The 20,137-nt window shown below is 43.7% G+C and overlaps 1 protein-coding gene across 1 annotated transcript in view; it reads left to right on the forward strand.

Moving 5' to 3' along the window:
- HSF4 (heat shock transcription factor 4) overlaps nt 1-20,137 on the forward strand; it is a 136,676-nt gene that overhangs the window by 66,393 nt on the left and 50,146 nt on the right. The window contains exon 6 of the mRNA XM_077455267.1: nt 6,223-6,287. Coding sequence (XP_077311393.1) covers nt 6,223-6,287 — 65 coding nt within the window. The remainder of the gene's footprint in view (nt 1-6,222; nt 6,288-20,137) is intronic.

Here is a 20,137-nt window from a genome sequence, read left to right on the forward strand (position 1 = left end):
TAAATAAAAATAAACACCAGGAAGAAAAAGACAAAGTGGATGAAAAAACATAGCAACAAATGATGAAACAGGTGATATTTTTCTCTATTGGCTAAGAAAAAAGACACCCATAAAGCGCGCATCAAAAATGCAACGCTCAAGAGTGAACGCAGCAGATTGTTGGTGATTGAAAAGGCACAGTTGGGAAGATTTGTTTATTATGGAATGCAAATGTGATAACAACAGATTAGACCATTTAAGCAATTGTACACACGGTCGGAGATTCCGACGGAATGTGTCCTATCGGACCGCTTTGTCGGATATTCCTACTGTGTGTGGTCTGCATCGGACTGTTTCCGTCGGAATATCCGACGGACCAAGTTTTCCAACTTGCCGGTAAAATTTTCCGACAAAATGCTCCTATCGGACATACTCCGATCATGCGTAGCCTACTCCGACGGACAAAGTGCCACGCATGCTCAGATCAAATTCCTAGACCAAAGCTAATGGCTACTAGCCTGAACGTAGTCCTGTCTAACAAAATAACGTCATCACGTTATGTACAATCAGATTTTCCGACAATTTAGTCCAACCGTGTGTATGCAACATCACTTCCGGACCTCTTCCGGAATTAATCCGTCGGAATTACTCAGACGGATTTGGTTGTCGGAATCTCCGACCGTGTGTACAAGGGCTTAGACTTATTTCACAGTTATGTTCCCAAAATATGTTCAACCCAATGGGCAGAATCCTGCCAATCAAGTTTTCTATCTAAGAGGAGGGGCAACATTAGAATGGTGATGGCAAAGGCTGGGGGTGAGTGAATCTGGTTCATACCATATCAACTGCATATCTTTCACTTCAGGGGAGGATGGGGACTTTCTGTCCTGAAGGACAAAGGCAGCCAACAGGCTCTTTTATGGTAAGGACAGATCCTGGTAGGCTAAAGAATGTGCACCGCACACATATCCTGCTGTACCTTAGTGACTGGTGGGCATGATAAAAGGTGTGCAGTGTGTTATAGGACATAGTCAGACAGTGAAAGGGGGGGGGGGGGGGGCAGGAGTTAATGAAAGTAGGGTGGAGGAGCAGGAGGACTGGATTGTGGAAGAAAAAGAGAAAGAAGCAACAAGACTGAAATGTAGAAGATGGGAATAGAGGAGTTAATGAGACCAGATTGTGGAAGAGGGGAGCAAAAGCAACAGGGATTGACAGCAAAGGAAGTCAATGAGCTGGAATTGTGATCAGATATATATGGCCTTTGCTTCAAGTTGAAAGCTAAATCAGTGCTGGAAGACTCTCCTAGGCCAGGTGCTAGAATCACAAATCTAAACAGGTCTAAGCAGGAAAAAGTATCTACGGTATATAAGACCTAGCAGCTGTCCGTGGCTTCAGGTCTTACTTTGATCAAGGAATGAATGGAGGCCAGTTAGGGCTGCTAGCCCAACAAATCTTTTTTGTGCTGGCCTGAGGGGCTCCCACCATCCATCCCTGTCCTTCCTGTGTCACATATATTAAATATGTTACCCTAACATTTCATATTCCTGATATGTGCCATGTACTTGTATGAACAAGTATCCTGTTCTCTTTGTATTGCTTCCTTTGTGTGAAATCCCTGGTGTTTCTCTGCTTTCCTATTAAAACTGACCACACTAGGCATGAAAGAAAAGCGTAGTCAGTTTTCTGGCTGTGCTTGCAACTCAGCCTGCTCTCCTCCAATGGTTAGACCTGTGCTGACACACCTTCCTCCCTGCACAGCCATTCACTGGAAGACTAGCTATTTCTCCTCCCCTCAGCTCCCTGAGTTCCTTATGCAACTGAGAACAGAGGGTATGGTATCACTTCTAAAAAAAAGGGGGGGAAAAAAGGTATTTATAATGTTTTTTATAAGTATACAAAAGTGTTTTGCCTTTCGTTTGTATTTTAAAGCAGTTCTTCAGTCACTTGTGCAAAGATCAAAAGTCAGCAGCTACAAAAACTGTAGCTGCTGACTTTTGTTAAACAGACAGTCACCTGTCCAGAGATCCATCACCCAGGTTGTTTTTTTCATGGGCTTTCGGTACCCCGGCGCCAACATATTAACTGTAGGCAGCCAGATGCCCACTGTCCATGGGCGAGAACTTCCGCTCAGAATGCCTAGGCGAACAGAGCGGAAGTGGGACCAGGTTCCCACAACAAATCCCCCCCAAAACCGATGTGCTAAAATTGTTAGGGGAGGGGGTAAAGAGGAGGAAGAGTGGAACTCCCCTTTTCGAGTGGTGAAGGGATAGATCCAGTGTCAGATTTGTACTGCAGTCTGTGCCTCCAGTAGGAAAACTCACCCTCTCTAAATACTAGGAATTAAAGCAATGCAAATTCAAAATTATGAGTTGCCACCAGAACAAGAGGTAATCTTTCAATAGTGATACCCGTTCCCTCCACAACTATCTAAGTGAGGATTTCCCTCACATTGGAAAAATATCTTCTCACTTTCTGTTGAGCCTACAGGACAGGACAGGAAGTGAAGGGATATCTCCCCAAGGAGTCACAGACACAACCTTCACCTTCTCTATGCAAAACGGAAAAAATACGTTTGGGCTGTAATTATACTTTAATGATAGATTGCAGAGGTGAGTTCAGGGTTCCTCCAGGGATTGCTAGGGGTTCCTGGAGCAATTTCTGCCTGTCAGATACGTTCCCACTGACACCGGTGATCCTTTTATCTATCTGTAAAGGGTTAATTCCACAAATGTAAGGAGCATCCTCCCCACTGACCATCACACTAATAGATCATGAGTTGTAGATATAGTCATTTCTAGCAGGGGTTCCCTGAGAGTGGAAAGTTCTTCCAAGGGTTCCTCTGTGTTGAAAAGGTTGAGAAAGGCTGGTCTAGTTGGTGTAATCCTGGACATAAGAAGACTTAAAACTGAACTCCAGGGGGGCAAATATTGTCTAAATAAAAAAAGTCAAACAAAATAGGTGAACCACCTTGAGTCAAAAGTTGCCACATCCCCTAACTAAATGACTAAGAAAGGTCTCCCATGGGACTTGTTTGCGTCCACAACAACCAATATATATAAAAAAGAATGACATATTATTGTACAAATTTATACTCATAAAATCACTTAATAAAAACACGTTTACATAGATGCTCTGGCTCTGAAAATATACATTCATACTCTGTATACTCGTGAGTTCTAGGCATATAAAAATCAATATGCATATAGCATTATAAGAGACTTTCTTTGCCACAAATTACCAATGCGTTTTGATTGATATATACAATCTTCATCAGGGGGGACAAGGGGTACCTGGATATGAAGAAAATAAAAAACATGCCACCAAAAATAGATGTAGTATTATCAATAATTAAATTAATACATACAAGTCAACAACTCATACAATGCCCAGAGTAGTGAATGAAAATTGCTCAATATTCGCCTTGAGGATCCCAAAAGAGTATATAGTCCCAGCGCCAGGGTCCACAGGGGACCAGGGTCCTCTTTGATGGCTCCCACTACCTCCAGGTGCAGGGCATAGTGATGGGGACATGTGCCCCATCTTCGTCAATCTGTACCTGGGGGAGTAGGAGTGATCTTTTCTCTCAGGCAAGGGCCTCTCATTGTATTCTTGCCACCATCTACATGGCACAGGTACATCAATAATGTTTTCCTAGTCTGCAAGGGGTCTGAGGAATTGTTGACCCAGTGCTTGACAGATATGAACGAGAACGAATATAACCTTTCATTTACCATGTCTCATAGTCGCAAAACGGTTACATTCTTGGACACATGGACAATCAGGGAGCCCAATAGATTACTTTCCAGCAGCTATGCAAAATCACAGCTGGCAACACTATCCTATATGTCACCAGCTTTCACCCTCAACCCTTTATTAATTCCATATCATACAGTCAATACCTCTGGGGTATACAGTGGGTATGGATGTATATTTTCAAAGCCAAAGCATCTGTGCAAACATAATTCTCAATTGAAATTCTCAAATCCAGTTCAAAATATATATAAAGTCCCAAATTAAAAATTGTGATGATGATTTCTTCTTAACACAAAGAGAAGCGTGAGCCAAAACTGAAGACCCTTCATGGCATTCAGTCAGGCAGCCTTGGAATAGGCACCTCGTACTTCTGCAAAGAACATGTACCAAGAAGAAAGCACTGGATAGTGTAAAACCTTTTAAAACCACAGTTTTTTATGCTAAAATAACACTCACGTAAGAAATGAGCATATCGCCAAACAAAACTGACTGGTGACGAAACGCGTACAAAGGGGCAGCGTGTCTGGAAGTGACAACTAACGACACTGTTACCTGTTGGGTTTGTTTGGCAATAAGCACATTTACAGTTTACTTATGTGAGCGTTATTTTAGTGTAAAAATATCTCACAGATGTGTTTGCAGCTTTTATTTATTTGTCTATTTTTGGTAAAAAAAAAATCGCAATAAGGGATTATTGATTGATTTGTGCAAAAGTTATAGCATCTACAAAATAGGGGATAGATTTATAGAATTTGTATTATTATTTTTTCTTTACTAGTAATGGTGACAATCTGCGATTTTTATTGTGACTGCAACATTATGGCGGACACATTGGACACGTTTGACACATTTTTGGCACCATTGGCATTTATACAGCGATCAGTGCTATAAAAAGGCACTGATTACTGTAAAAATGTCATTGGCAGGGAAGGGGCTAATACTAGGGGGCGATCAAGGGGTTACCTGTGTTCCCTGCTACGTGTTTATAACTGAAAGGGGACTGACCTAGAGGAAATGACAGATCGTGGTTCCTAGCTATTAGGAACACACAATCTGTCTCTCCTCAAAGAGCAGAACAGGGATTTGTGTGTTTACACACACACTTCTGTGTTCTGCCTCTCGTGCCCGCGATCGCTAGTGGCCGGCCAGCAGCATGCGCGCCTGCTATCCCGATCCCACGAGCTGACGTATAGCTACGAAGGCTCGCGGGATTGTGCTGACCTGCCGCAGTAAAATTACGGCGGCAGGTCGGCAAGTTGTAAAGGTCGGGCACAAGCCCAGTAATTTTTTTGTGTTATCTCTGCAAACATGTTTTTATTAAGTGGTTTTACGAGTATAAATTTTTACAATAAAATGTAATTTTTTTTTAAATATATTTGTTGTAGTTTTGGCTGCAATAAAATCCCATGGGAGACCTTTTTCTTCCTCAATAAAAAAGGCATGTGTATTCTTACTTGAATCTTGGTGTGCTTTGTGTATTTCTTCCGGATCTCTGTAGTAATCCAATGGGAAACTTTTCGTCTGTGCAGGAGCTTCCTGTAATAAAGACCACCCACTGCTGCTTTCTTTCCATGTGCAGGGTGACTGGTCATATCTCCGCCCATTCCTATAGTTTTCTACATAAGGTCTATAGTGTGTGGGGCCTACTGCGTCCCTCCCACAACTCTGCTCTCTGTACAGCACAGTAACGATGTCCCTCCCACAACTCTGCTCTCTGTACAGCACAGTAATGATGTCCCTCCCACAACTCTGCTCTCTGTACAGCACAGTAATGATGTCCCTCCCACAGCTCTGCTCTCTGTAAAGCACAGTAATGATGTCCCTCCCACAACTTTGCTCTCTGTACAGCACAGTAATGATGTCCCTCCCACAGCTCTGCTCTCTGTAAAGCACAGTAATGATGTCCCTCCCACAACTCTGCTCTCTGTACAGCACAGTAATGATGTCCCTCCCACAGCTCTGCTCTCTGTAAAGCACAGTAATGATGTCCCTCCCACAGCTCTGCTCTCTGTACAACACAGTTATGATATCCCTCCCACAGCTCTGCTTTCTGTACAGCACAGTAATGACGTCCCTCCCACAGCTCTGCTTTCTGTACAGCACAGTAGTGATGCCCCCCCCCCCCCCCCCCCACAGCTCTGCTCTCTGTACAGCACAATAATGATGTCATCAATATTTTGCAAGGTAATAACTGGATTTGAAAAGGCATTTGATACATACAAAATGGATTTCTATCCTTTGTTGCTGTTGAGTAATACTTTTAAATTAACATTTTTGTGCACGGAGTTCAGCTTTTAGGTTGATAAATATCTGTTATCAGTTTTTATGGTCTGGAAAGTGTTGTCATGTTTTTGATACCAAGTACAGTGAGACATTTGTTAAGTGTTTCTTAATGAAATATGCTGTTTTTCTAATGCTTGGACCATACAAAGGGTGAGAGGGCAATGAGTTCTGAAACTAATAACCTGATGCTGTGCTTTTTCCTGACAGTTAATCCAGTTTCTGTTCGGGCAGCTGCCTCCGGGCCCCTCCAGCAGTGGGATAAAGAGAAAGATGTGAGTGCCTGTAAGAGATCACCAACCTCACAAAAAAACTCCCCACCAAAATCACAAGCTCAGCAAGGCCCATGGGTGCAGGTCACCTGACCCAGTCACCCTGGTGATAAGCGCTGAATGGACCTGCTGAGTCAGATCTGCTGACCGCTGGCTTTCAGAATACTGTGTACAAAATGCCCTCTCAGCTCCTGAGACTATTGTGGGGGCAGAGAGAGGGAGGAAAAAAAAGGAACTGGCATCCCAGCAAACCAAATGTCCAGCAAAGAAATACAGGAGATATATAATATGAGAATGTGGAAGGAATTTATAGTGTTTACAATGGCACTAGATTACGTAGATGGCATAGACTACAAGATGTTTCCTAAAAAAAGATTACCATCACCACTGATTGCATCTCTTTACATGTTGGCAGTAAAATACCCAACAGTAATATTTGTAACAAGACTGTACCAGAAATCACAATATACATACCTACCAAAATCTTTATACTTGTGGCTAAACAGACTATACTACTACTACTACTACTACTATAGTTTGCCCCTTAGTCATTTTACTTTAGATGTAAAAGCGTTAGTAATTTTATTACTATTATGCCCTGAACACACGACTGGTTTTCCCATCGGAATAAACTCTGAAGGTTTTTCAGACGTAATTCCGCTGAAAATGTCTTGCGTACACATGTTCACACCAAACTCTGACCGTTAAGAACGCGGTGACATACAACACGTACGACGGGACTAGAAAAAGGAAGTTCAATAGCCAGTAGCCAATAGCTTCCGTCTCATACTTGCTTAAGAGTATGCGTCATTTTTGGTACGTTGGAACAGCATACAAACGAGCGGTTTTCCCGATAGGAATTTGTTCCGCCGGAAAAATATAGAACATGTTCTATTTCTAGGTCCGTCAGAATTTTCTACATAAAAAGTCCGATGGGGCATGCACACGATCGGAATATACGATGAAAAGCTCCCATCTCACTTTTTCTGTCGGAAATTCCGCTCGTGTGTACACGTCATTACAGTTAGGAATTGTACTATTTTGCTTTTTCATTTGCTGTAATATGACTAGAAGATTGCTTTAGCTTTAATGGTGTAGTTAAGGCAATATGTAAGTCAGGGGTCTCCAAACTATGTCCTGCAGGCCACATGCGGCCTGCCATAGTTCCCAACTGTCCTTGATTTTGAGGGACTGTGATTGATTTGACCCTGATTTGGAACAAAGTTCCTCCGTCCCATTTTCCTCCTCATTTGTCCCTCATCTTGGTCTGATCCATATAGTTGTATATAAAATACACTATTTATCTTTCAAAAAGTGTTTCCCAGTACTAAGTCTTTCATCCAATTTCTAAATTTCTGCATTTGTACATTTCAAAAGTCAATATAAAGAAATAGTTGTGGTAAAAAAAAGGTACTTGTGGGTTTAACCATCAATTGTTTTTATTACCTAATTCTCTTTTACATTGGTGTGGCAGGGGTATGTGTCCTACGCCTACATACTTTTGCTAATAGGTGTCCCTCACTCCCATCTCAAAAAGTTGGGAGGTATGGGCCTGCTACAAGATTTTATCCAGTTCACAGCTGATGTGCACAGTCCACTCTGATGGGGACCCCAGTGTAAGGTTGGAGATTGATTGGGACTCTAATAAAAGGAGGACCTTGAAGTAAAGGGGGACTCTGATATAAGGAGAACAAAAATATTACAGCGCACACATGCAAAACTAACATTTACTTCCAGCAAGGCTTTTTAAAAACCCCTACACACTTTCAAAAAACATTATCAAAAAATATGGGGATTTGGTCACACTATATTGCTATATGGTGCTTAAAGCGGGAGTTCCGCCATTTTTTGTTTTTAAAAGTCAGCAGCTACAAATACTGCAGCTGCTGACTTTTAAAATAAGGACACTTACCCGCCCAGCGTGCCCGCGATGTCGGCACCCGAAGCCGATCTCTCGATCGGCTCTCGGGTGCTGCCGGCGCCATCTTGGGTATGGGAATCGGGAAGTGAAGCCTTGCGGCTTCACTTCCCGGTTCCCTACTGCGCATGTGCGAGTCACGCTGCGCAATAAAGATGGTCTTTGCTGTCTCTGGGATCCATGTGTTTCCCAGCAGACAGCGGGGGACCCGCGGGAAGTGGTGTAAATACCTGCAGATTCTGCAGATATCTATGCCGGAAGTGGGTGCAAATACCTGTACTATACAGGTATCTGCACCCCCCTCCCCCCTGAAAGGTGCCAATTGTGGCACCGGAGGGGGGGAGGGTTCCAATGAGCGGAAGTTCCACTTTAGGGTGGAGCTCCGCTTCCCATTTACTGCGACAAAGTACCCCATGATTAGTGGGTCCTACACTATCCATAGATTGGGAGATCCTGCTTCTCTGAACCATGGGAGCTATACTCCTCTATATGGGAGAAGATGAGGTCTCCACCATGACACAGGTGGTCACTAATGGAGTGGGGTGCTCCACCCAAAAGGATTTGGTCAGAATCCATACAATAGACAAACAAGATATTTGGGGGGCACACCCTAAAAAAATGCATAAAGATGGTGCTGCCATAAGACCATACAACAGAACAAAAATATTACAGCATACACATGCAAAACTCACATTTACCTCCCGCAAGGCTTTTTAAAAACACCTAGACACTTTAAAAAAACATTATCAAAAAATATGGGGATTTGGACACACCATATTGCTATATGGTGCTTAAGCCCACTTACTGCGACAAAGTACCCCATGATTAGTGGGAGCTGTAATATTTTTGTTCTGTTGTATGGTCTTATGGCAGCACCATCTTTATGCATTTTTTTAGGGTGTGCCCCCCAAATATCTTGTTTGTCTGATTTAAAGAGGACTCTGATGAAAGGAGGATGTAAGGGAGGCACTGTGATGTGGACCTCACTGTAAGGAGGGATTCTTATGAGGACCGTAATGTAAGCGGGACTCTGATACAGACCCTGTTGTAAGGAAGGACTCTGATGGTGTCCCTTATGTAAGGGTTGACTCTGATAGGCAACTTGATGTAAGGGGGGACTCTAATGAAAGGAGACTGTAAGGAGGCACTTTGATGGGGACCTTATTGTAAGAAGAGTCTCTGATGAGGACCCTGATGTAAGGGTGACTCTGAGGGAGAGCCTGATGTAAGGGGGGACTCTAATGAAAAGGAGGATGTAAGGGGGGACTCTGACGGGGACCTTACTGTAAGGAGGGACTTTGATGATGAACCTGATGTATGGGGGACTCTGATGGGAACCCAGATTTAAAGAGACTGTAATACGATAGGCGCACACTGAATGTATTTTTGTTCGAACTTTATTAATGGCTCAATTTAAATGGAATTTGTTTGCTTTGTTTTATTGAAGTTTTTTCTCTGTTGTTCGGAATGTTATCATGCTGATTACTCTCCAGGACAGACACCTCAGTACAGGAACCCCAGCTCCCTTTCCCAGTACAGACCCCCCCCATATTACAGAACCCTCAGTACAGACACCCCCCCCCCCCCCCAAAAAATCACTCATTAGTTGATCGTTTACAGTGGAAGCTCAGAGTAAGGGGAAGTTCGGGTTAGGTAAGAGAGTGATTGGTGGAGCAGGGCAGGAGACTTCCTCTCACTCTTATCTTCCACTATTACTCAAGCAGTAGGTTCGGACTCACTGAGGGTGCTGCCATTAGCCGCCATTTTTCTTTTGTCTTAAAGTGTGCTGCAGTGGAGTATTGTGCAACACAAAAAAATTGTCAGGCAGCAGCACCCCCAGCTACTCTGCACCCAATGCAGACCGCACCGACATCTGTACGCCTCTGGAAATTACACTATATTACCAAAAGTATTGGGGCGCCTGCTTTTACACACACATGAACTTTAAAGCGGTTCTGCACCTTAAAAAAAAATATTAAAAGCCAGCAGCTACAAATCTCACAGCTGCTGACTTTTAATAAATTGACACTTACCTGTCCCAGGGTCCAGAGATGTCGGTGGCAGATGACGAGCGATTGCTCGTCTCTCTGCTGCCCCCGCCGCCATCCTCTGTCAGGGAATCGGGAAGTGAAGCACTGCGGCTTCACTGCCCGGTTCCCTACTGCACATGCGCGAGTCGCTCTGCGCATCTCTGCTGTCTCTGCTGGTCCCCGCTGTGTCCTGGGAACTATGTGTTTCCCAGAACACAACGGGGGGGGGGGGGGGCATCTGTGGCGGTCTGCGGCAGTCTATCCTGGAAGTGGGTGCAGATACCTGGATTATCCAGGTAACAGCACCCCCCTCCCCCCTGAAAGGTGCCGATTGTGCACCGAGGGGGGGAGGGATCAGATGAGTGGAACTTCCACTTTAGGGTGGAGAACCGCTTTAAGAGTTCCCTTCACTGGAACTAAGGGGCCAAGCCCAACCCCTGTTAAACAACCCTACACCATAATTTCCCCTCCATTAAATGATTTGGACCAGTACACAAAGCAAGGTCCATAACGACATGGATGAGCAGGTTTTGGGGGGAGGAACTTGACTGGCCTGCACAGAATCCTGAACTCAACCTTTGGGATGAAGAATGCAAGCCAGGCCTTCTCGTCCAACCTCAGTGCCTGACCTCACAAATGCGCTTCTGGAAGAATGGTCAAACATTACCATAGACACACTCCTTAACCTTATGGACAGCCTTCCCAGAAGAGTTGAAGCTGTTATAGCTGCAAAGGGTGGGCCAACTCAAATGAGCCCTACAGACTAAGAGTGGGATGCCATTAAAGTTCATGTGTGGGTAAAGGCAGGTGTCCCAATAATTTTGGTAATATAGTGTACCATGTTCAGTAGGGATGAGCCCGATGTTCAAGTCGAACGTAAGTTGAATGAAATTTCTAAAGGAAAAAATTTTAATTAAAACTGCTTGCGGCTGTAATGTACTGTTGGATACCACGAATATACATAAAAATCATTGAAAAAAATGGCGTGAGACTCCCCAATCCATTACCAGGTCCTTAAAAAAAAATAGCATGGGGGACCCCCCAAAGTCCATACCAGGTCCTTCAGGTTTGGTATTTATATTAAGGGGAACCTCGTGCCCAAAATGTAAAAAAAAAAAAATGGCGTGGGGGTCCCCCCAAAATCCATGCCAGCCCTTATCCGAGCACGCAACCTGGCGAGCAGCATGAAAAGGGGGGAGACAAGAGAGCCACATTTACGTCACCAGGTGGCTTATCCTTGGTTATATAAGAGCTGTCATTGCAAAAAGGCTGCAGTCGCAGGGATGCCTCCCATTGAGGCAGAGTTTTCCAGTTTTTTTTCTCTGGACCATTGCGCTGTGATTGAAGATTGATGGACATTGCGGGACACTTTTTTTTTAAATATAGGAATTTAATAAATTTATAAAAACTGTCTCCAGTCATTTTTATTTTTTTTTACCCTTTTTTTGGTGAATGAGTAGGGGTACAATGTACCCCTTACCCATTCACATGGGGGGTGGGATCTGGGGGCTCCCTTGTTAAACGGGGCTTCCAGATTCCGTTAAGCCCCCTGCCTGCAGACCCCTACAACCACCGGGCAAGGGTTGTGGAGATGAGGCCCTTGTCCCCATCAACATGGGGACAAGGTGTTTTGAGGGGGACCCCAAAGTACCCTCCCCATGTTGAGGGCATGTGGCCTGGTAGGGTTCAGGAGGGGAGGCTCTCTCGCCCCCCCTTTTCCTGCGGCCTGCCAGGCTGAGTGCTCGGATAAGGGTCTGGTATGGTATGGATTTTGGGGGGAACCCCCACGCCTTTTTTTATTTTGGAACAGGGTTCCCCTTAAAATCCATACCAGACCTGAAGGGCCTGGTATGGATTTTGGGTGACACCCACGCCATTTTTTAAACATTTTTGGCACGGGTTCACCTTAATATCCATACCAGACCTGAAGGGCCTGGTAATGGACTGGGGGGGGGGGGACAGACTCATGCCGTTTTTTTCATCGATTTTTATGTATATTGCAGAGACTCAGCAATAAATTATAGCCGAGTGCAGTTTTAAATTACATTTTTTCCTTTAGAAATGTCATTTTGCTGTGGTACTGTTATGAACATGGGAAAGATGTGCTACTTTACAGGCAGATAAAAAGGACCCCCCCGGCACAATATTTAACCACTTTCAGACCGGACCAATTTGCTGGTCAAAGACCAGACCACTTTTTGCGATTCGGCACTGCGTCGCTTTAACTGACAATTGCGCGGTCGTGCGACGTGGCTCCCAAACAAAATTGACGTCCTTTTTTTCCCACAAATAGAGCTTTCTTTTGGTGGTATTTGATCACCCCTGCGGTTTTTATTTTTTGCGCTATAAACAAAAATAGAACGACAATTTTGAAAAAAACGCATTATTTTTTACTTTTTGTTATAATAAATATCCCCCAAAAATATATAAAAAAACATTTTTTTCCCTCAATTTAGGCCGATACGTATTCTTCTACATATTTTTGGTAAAAAAAATCGCAATAAGCGATTATTGATTGGTTTGCGCAAAAGTTATAGCGTTTACAAAATAGGGATAGTTTTATAGCATTTTTATTAATAATTTTTTATTTTTTTTTTTTTTACTAGTAATGGCGGCGATCTGCGATTTTTATTGTGACTGCGACATTGTCGGGGACCCATCGGACATTTTTGACACATTTTTGGGACCATTGTCATTTATACAGTAATCACTGCTATATAAATGCAGTGATTCCTGTGTAAATGACACTGGCAGTGAAAGGGTTAACCTGTGGGTGGCAGTGTAGGGGTTAAGTGTTCCTAGGGGTGTGTTACTAACTGTGGGGGGGTTGGGCTTTCATTTAGTGTACACTGATCTCTGCTCCAATCACATGGAGCAGAGATCAGCGTCACTAGTTGCTAGGCAGAATGGGAAAATGTTGTTTATACAGCATTTCCTCCATTCGGCCGCTCCGTGAGACGATCGCGGGGATGCCCGCGGCGATCAGGTCCGCGGGTCCCGCGACCGGACTCACAGGGGTCCCGACCAGCGTGGGAGCGCGCCGCCGGCGGCGCGCTCCCGATGGCATGGCGGCAACTAATATTGGACGTACATGTACGCCAATATGCCTGCCCGTGCCATTCTGTCGACGTACATCGTCGTGCGCTGGTCGGGAAGTGGTTAAATAAATATTTAATTTTTATTATTTCATTTTAAGCATTATAAAAATCACTGCTCCTGAAAAAATTTCATTTTTTAAAACTTTTTTTGCATTGATACATGTCCCCTCGGGCAGTACCCGGTTCCCCATACAGTTTTTATGGCAATAACTTGCATATAAGCCTTTAAAATTAGCAAATGGTTTTTCATGCCCCATAGACTTTAACGGTGTTCGTGTGTTCGCAGAAAATTTTTGCCTGTTCGCATGTTCTGCTGCGAACTGAACCGGGGGGAAAGGGTTCAATAAAAGGAACTTGGTGACAATCTCCTTCCCACATTTCTTGCGGTCTAGGTGGTGACAGTCACTGGACCCCATATAAATAGACACAACCAATCTTTTGATTTTGTTAATGTCCTCTCTAGTGTCTATCAATGAAGGATGATGTTGGGGTGGACATTTTTTGCCTACAAGAAATTTTAACACTGCTATTTAGAATGTACAGTAAGGATATGTACCAATTATGGTACACAATACACACTTTGGAAAGTACTGTGTTTATTACTGTGGTAAACAACAAAATGTTCCTACTTCACACATTATAATTAAGGAACCAGTTCTACAGCTTTAGATTCAACACAAAAATCCCTTTGAGTTTGTTTTCCCAAAAAGCATGACCATCAGTCATTTTAACTAATTCATTTTTTTTTAAATATGGTGAAGAACGATGTGCAAAAACAGACAGATGTCTCATCTGGAACAATGGGTGGTTATCTATCTGTCAATCTTTGACCAGCCCACATCATGGCACCCTGACCTAATGGAAAATGTCTCACTTGATGGATGCAACTCATACGGGGCCGCTGTTAGAAATCATTGGGCTCCGTACAACCTTCCTGACAGCGCACCCCCTCGAACATATCAAAACAATATTTTCACAAAAAATACACTAAAATCATTAGCAGGTGCAAACATAGCATAACTAAAAAGATAAAATTGTATAGTAATTAAAAAGTTCTGTGTGTAAATTAGATCTTGGGGCTAATTCGCATAGGTGCTCTTACCTGTACAGTGTGAATCAGTGTTTTTTTTTTTTTTTAAGTGGCTATTACTGTGTACAGACATGTTATGTTATGGGGATGCAGCAGCTGTATGAACACAGCCTTAAGGCCCTTATTTGACAGGCGTATGGATGCAGGTGTATGCCCTCCTGAACATTGACCGTATGCATTCGGGGCCACTCACCAACACCTGCACACTTATCAAATTAGGACTTGCGGCTGTGTTCATACAATTGCTGCATCCTTATAAAGTAAGAGACAAACAGCTCAAGTAACAAAGAACCCATGTGATTTTATATTTTCTTTTTTACAATGTTGTTTGGGGAGGGGGGGCTTTGATGAGATATCAGGGGTCTGAAACAGAGAAAGTAATTAGGGACCCAGATTCTACAATTTCTTTCTCGTTTCTTGAATGCACAGGAGACAGAGGCCATTGTTCATTCATAAACCGAAGCATAGTAAACACAGTTTACTAAGCTCTAGGGGTGCAATGGATCACAAAACTCACGGATCGGAACGTTCCTCGGATCAGAGTCATGGATCAGATCATTTTTCGGATCAGCAAATAATGATTTAATTTGCAAAAACCTGTGAAAATTCCACCGCCATATAGTCCCCACTGTAATATCCACAATCTTCCCTACTGTAATATTGGCTGAGCATGGCTGGGTATTGCTGAGCATGGCTGGGTATTGCAGAGCATGGCTAGGTATGGCAGAGCATGGCTGGGTATGGCAGAGTATTACAGAGTATGGCTGGGTATGGCAAAGTATTGGCAGGGTATGGCAGAGTACTGGCAGAGTATGTAAGAGTATTGGCAGAGTATGTAAGTATTGGCAGGTTATGTCAGAGTATTGGCAGGGTATGGCAGAGTATTGGCAGGGTATTGGCAGGGTATGGCAGAGTATTGGCAGGGTATGGCAGAGTATTGTCAAAGTATTGGCAGGGTCTGGCAGAGTATTGGCAGTTTATGGCAGAGTATTGGCAGGGTATGGCAGAGTATTGGCAGAGTATTGGCAGGGTATGGCAGAGTATTGGCAGAGTATTGACAGGGTATGGCGGAGTATTGGCAGGGTATGGCAGAGTATTGGCAGGGTATTGCAGAGTATTGGCAGGGTATTGCAGAGTAGGCTGTCAAAGAGCAGCGCTGTGGGCACTACAGATGCAGCCCACAGCGCTGCATCCATCCGATCTCTCCCCCTCCACTGTACAGATCAGCATAGAGAGGGGAGAGACAGACCGATCACATTGTAAATGGCCTGGGTGTAGAAAGATGGCCGCTGCTTCAGAGCTAGGCCAAAGCCGCGGCCTTTCCTAAGGCCGTGACCACAGATCGCGACGTGTGCCGATCCGAGCGGGGTGACCCGTTCAGTTCACGGATCGGTGACGATCCGTTGCACACCTACTAAGCTCCGTTATCAATGGACACAGGAGTGATCAGTACTGATCACTCAATTTGTCCATTCAAAAAAAGGAACGGGTTGGTAAATTACATACTTACTGGCCCCTACCTCTGCTCTCCATCCTGACACATGCCCTGTACCCATTGCAGCCAGTGGGAGAGGGAAGCCGTCAATGCTGCAGGAAGGGGCGGGGGGCTGACACAGTGAAAGGGAGGCACACAAGGGCAATCAGAAGCAAGTAGAAAAGGGAGGGGGATCGATGCCAGAGAAACAATTACAGGAATGATGCCCTGTGTCTGTGCAAGTTGAAAGCCAGGTAAGGGAGAGAAACTGTCTTTCAGCTGCTGCAGAGAGCTACACAGAACATCCTTCTGTAATTGCCCCTCCACTCTGCTGCACCGATTTCCCTTGCTGTTCGGTCCCCCCTGTGTACCTGGGTCCCCTACAGAAGGATCAGTGCTCCCCCTCTATCAGGGGCCCTGAGCTCATATACAGTGAAAACTTTTAGTCTAGAAAAGGGAATGATTAGCTTTAGATCAAAAAGGGATTTCCTTATGTACTACTGATTATAAGCACTTGCTGCCATACCTCTACACCAATAAATACGTTCTCAGCTCCAGGAGTTAAGTGTTAGTAGTATTCGGCACAGAGAACAATGTCCTAACCTAGCCCTGTCGGTAACCCTAACACAAACCCTCTCTATTAACCCTAATACCAATACCGGTCCCGGCCGCTTACCATATGATTCGCTGGCAGCCAATGACAGCTGATCATATGAGCAAAACAAAAGCTCGGTGAATGTTTTTTTTTCTCCTCACGCTGACAGTTGAGGAGAAAAAAAGCAGATTACTCGCTTATCTTAAAGGGACATCGGTCCTGAAAAGGAAGAGGCAATTATGCCTCATTTATGCTGTCTAACTGTGCCCACAAGTGCCACCTATCAATGCCCATAAGTGCCACCTATCAATGCCCATCAATGCCCACCAGTGGCGCCAATCAGTGCCACCTAGAAGTGCTGCCGATCAGTGCACATCACTGCCACCCATCAGTGCCCATCACTGCCACCTATCGGTGCCCATCAGTGCCGCCTCATCTGCGTACATCAATGACAGAAAAAAAATATTTTTTTTAAAAAAATTTGCTTTTTACATTAAAAAAATAAATAAAAAAATTCACACAGGTGATCAAATACCACCAAAAGAAAGCTCTATTTGGGAGAAAAATGATAAAAATTTCATTTGGGTACAGTGTTGTATGGCCACGCAATTGTCATTCAATGTGTGACAGCTCAGAAAGCTGAAAATTGGTCTGGATAGGAGGGGGGTTTAAGTGCCCAGTAAGCAAGTGGTTAATTTGATTCCTAGATAAGGCATGGAGTCATTCATCCAAAGGAAAGGGAAATATTTTTTAAGCTGGTCTACTAGTCTGGGCGGAATCAATACGTTCAATGCCATTGATTTGGCTACGTTGACTTTAAGACCTGAGGTAGCCACAAAATCATGAAGTAGATTAATTATATTTGGGGTTAATATTAGGGGTGATGTGATGAACAAAAGCATATCATCTGTGAACAGCGTACATTTCTGTTCATCTGGACCACACATCACCCCTCTGATATCAGGCTGCAATCTGATGGCAATAGCCAGGGTCTCGACTGCAAATATTAGGGGGGATAGAGGACAACCCTGTCTAGTTCCTTTCCGAATTTTAAAAGCATCTGAGTAGTGACCCAATAGGTGAATTTGTGCGCTAGGATATGGAATCAAAGGCCTTCTGTAGGTCAATGGATAACAGGTAACCCTCTTGAGGAGCACTCTTGTCCCAACAGGAGTGTAAAAGTGAGATCAAGTCAACAGCTCTTCTAACTTGGTCTGGCTCTTGTCTCCCCGGGATGAATCCCACCTGGTCTTTATTGATATGGTCTGTGATAAAGCTGGAAAGTCTCTCTGCCAGTATATTTATCATGATTTTAAGATCATTATTAATAAGGTAAATTAGATGGTAGTTACTCACATCACTGAGCTCTTTCTCTGGTTTGGGTATGACCAAGATGAAGGCTGAGTTGGATTAATTGACCAGGGGAGAATCTTCCTGCAGAGAATTAAAAAATCGAGCCATAAAAGGGGTTAAGGTGGGCCCAAATTTCTTGTAATAAACCATCAGGACCTGGGGCAGAGTTTGTCTTTGTGGACTTGATTGCTTCAAGAATCTCCTCTGGCAAGATAGGAGCATCAAGAAGTTCCTGCTGCTTGCGTGTTATTTTGGGTAGGTGTATATCGTTAAGTAAGGATTCCAGTTTACTAGAATCGGTGGAGTGAGGATCAGTATAGATCTTGGAATAAAAATCGTGGAAACTTTCCATGATTCAAATAGGGTTTTGGGTCAGATCGCCGGATAAGGTGTGGATTTTAGGAAAGGAAACTGTGCAGACTTTAGGGCTAATTTTGGTTTCTAATTTAGAGCCAATCCTATCTCTTTGTGAATAGACTTTTGCGCCGGTCCATCTTAGATGCTTTTCAGCTGAAGTAGTTAGTGCTAGGTTAAGTTTACCTTGAACTGTGTCCCTATGGGTCAGATTTTCAGGGGTCAGATTGCTTTTGTGGCGTTTACTAGACTGGAGAAATTCCTCTGTCAATGTCTTAATTTCAGTTCCGTGTTCACGTTTCAACTGAGCAGAGACCTGGATAAATTTCCCTCTCATCATTGCCTTATGAGCAGCCCATAATGTTCCTGGAGAGACCGTGTCATTGTCATTATCTGTGAAATATTCTTTAATAGCGCTTTCAAAGATCGTGCAATGCACAGGGTTGCTCAAAAGTGTCTCATTTGGGCATTATTTAAGAAGGCCCCTAACTCCCGAGGGACGCCTGAGGGATACCGTAACTACTGAATGGTCCGAAAAGGAGGTATCTTGGATTTTAGCTGAGAGAACCAATGGAATTGTGGAGAATTGTAAGATGTGGTCTATCCTGGCATGAGTGCTATGAGGAGCCGAGTAGTGCATGTAATCTTTGTCATGTGGATTAATTTCCCTCCATATAGCTACCAGACCATTTGCGTGCAACAATTGTGCTACTTTAAGGCTTTGTTTTGGGGGACGTCTAGGTTTTGGGACGGTTAAATTTGATTTGTCTAAAGAGAGGTCGAAAGGAATATTCAAGTCCCCTCCTAGAATTACTGCCCCTTATTAGGAGTGTAGTATGATAAAAATGTGTATAAGCCTCCAACAATTGAACCAACTACCAGAAGCGTCCTTCTGGGTCTCTAAAAACTTGGGGCAAAAGTTAATATGTTTGGAGAAGCAAATGGCTACTCCTTTTGTTTTATTTTCTCCACTTGCCAAATAGAATTGTTGGAAACTCCCATGAATAAATGAGGGGGTATATGAGGCTGGGAAGTGAGTCTCTTGTAAGACAACCACCTCAGCTTTTAAGGTGTGGTACAGTTGGAGTAATCTTCTATGCTTAACAGGTGAGTTAAGTCCTTGTACATTGTGTGATACAATCTGTAATTTTAGACTATGAGTCACCATAAGCGGGTATGTTCTCCGGTAGTGTGATGTCTCTGAAAAGGTTTTGATGTCCTGTTCCAGTATATGGAAGATGGTGGAGATTCCGGAAGTCCTGGTAAATAAAGGAGATGAGTGTCCAAAGAAAGGACCAGTAGATAGAGGGGGAGAGTAAGAGAAGTATGAACGGTAGACATTAGTGAGCAATATATATATATATATATATATATATATATATATATATATATATATATATATATATATATATATAAAAAACCTCATAGGGGCCGAAAAGTTTCCCCCTGGTTAGGGAGAAATAATCTGACCCTAAGAGTAAAAATATGAGCCTCTTGGTGTCAGAGTGAGGTGCATTGCAATCGCTCCGGTCACCCAACAAATTAAGTATACTTGCTAATAGTCAGAGTCACACGTAAGCTACTAAAACCATAGTTTGTCTCCTGTGGAGACCCCATATCCCTCTCCACCAGTGACGAGTCACCCCAAATGATAGAAAAAAAACACATGGGGTCACCAGCCGTCGACCAAGTAGGGCACAAGGAAAGCCGCAAGAGGACACCACTCACATTTGCATGAATGAAACAAAAACAACCTGTGTGCCTTCTATTGTATAGAGCAGCCTTTCTCAACCATTTTAGCCCAGTGGAACCCTTTAAAGTAATTTTCAGGTCTCGGGGAACCCCTGATAAAACCCATTAATTGGGGGTCAGTGGGAACTATGCCCCTTACTTTGGTGGTCAGTGAGAAGAATGCCCTTGTTTACAGTTGTGGTAAGAATG

Source organism: Lithobates pipiens, unplaced genomic scaffold (assembly GCF_037356315.1).
Source record: "Lithobates pipiens isolate NorthernLeopardFrog02 unplaced genomic scaffold, aLitPip1_a1.2 Scaffold_10, whole genome shotgun sequence".
NCBI lineage: Eukaryota > Metazoa > Chordata > Amphibia > Anura > Ranidae > Lithobates > Lithobates pipiens.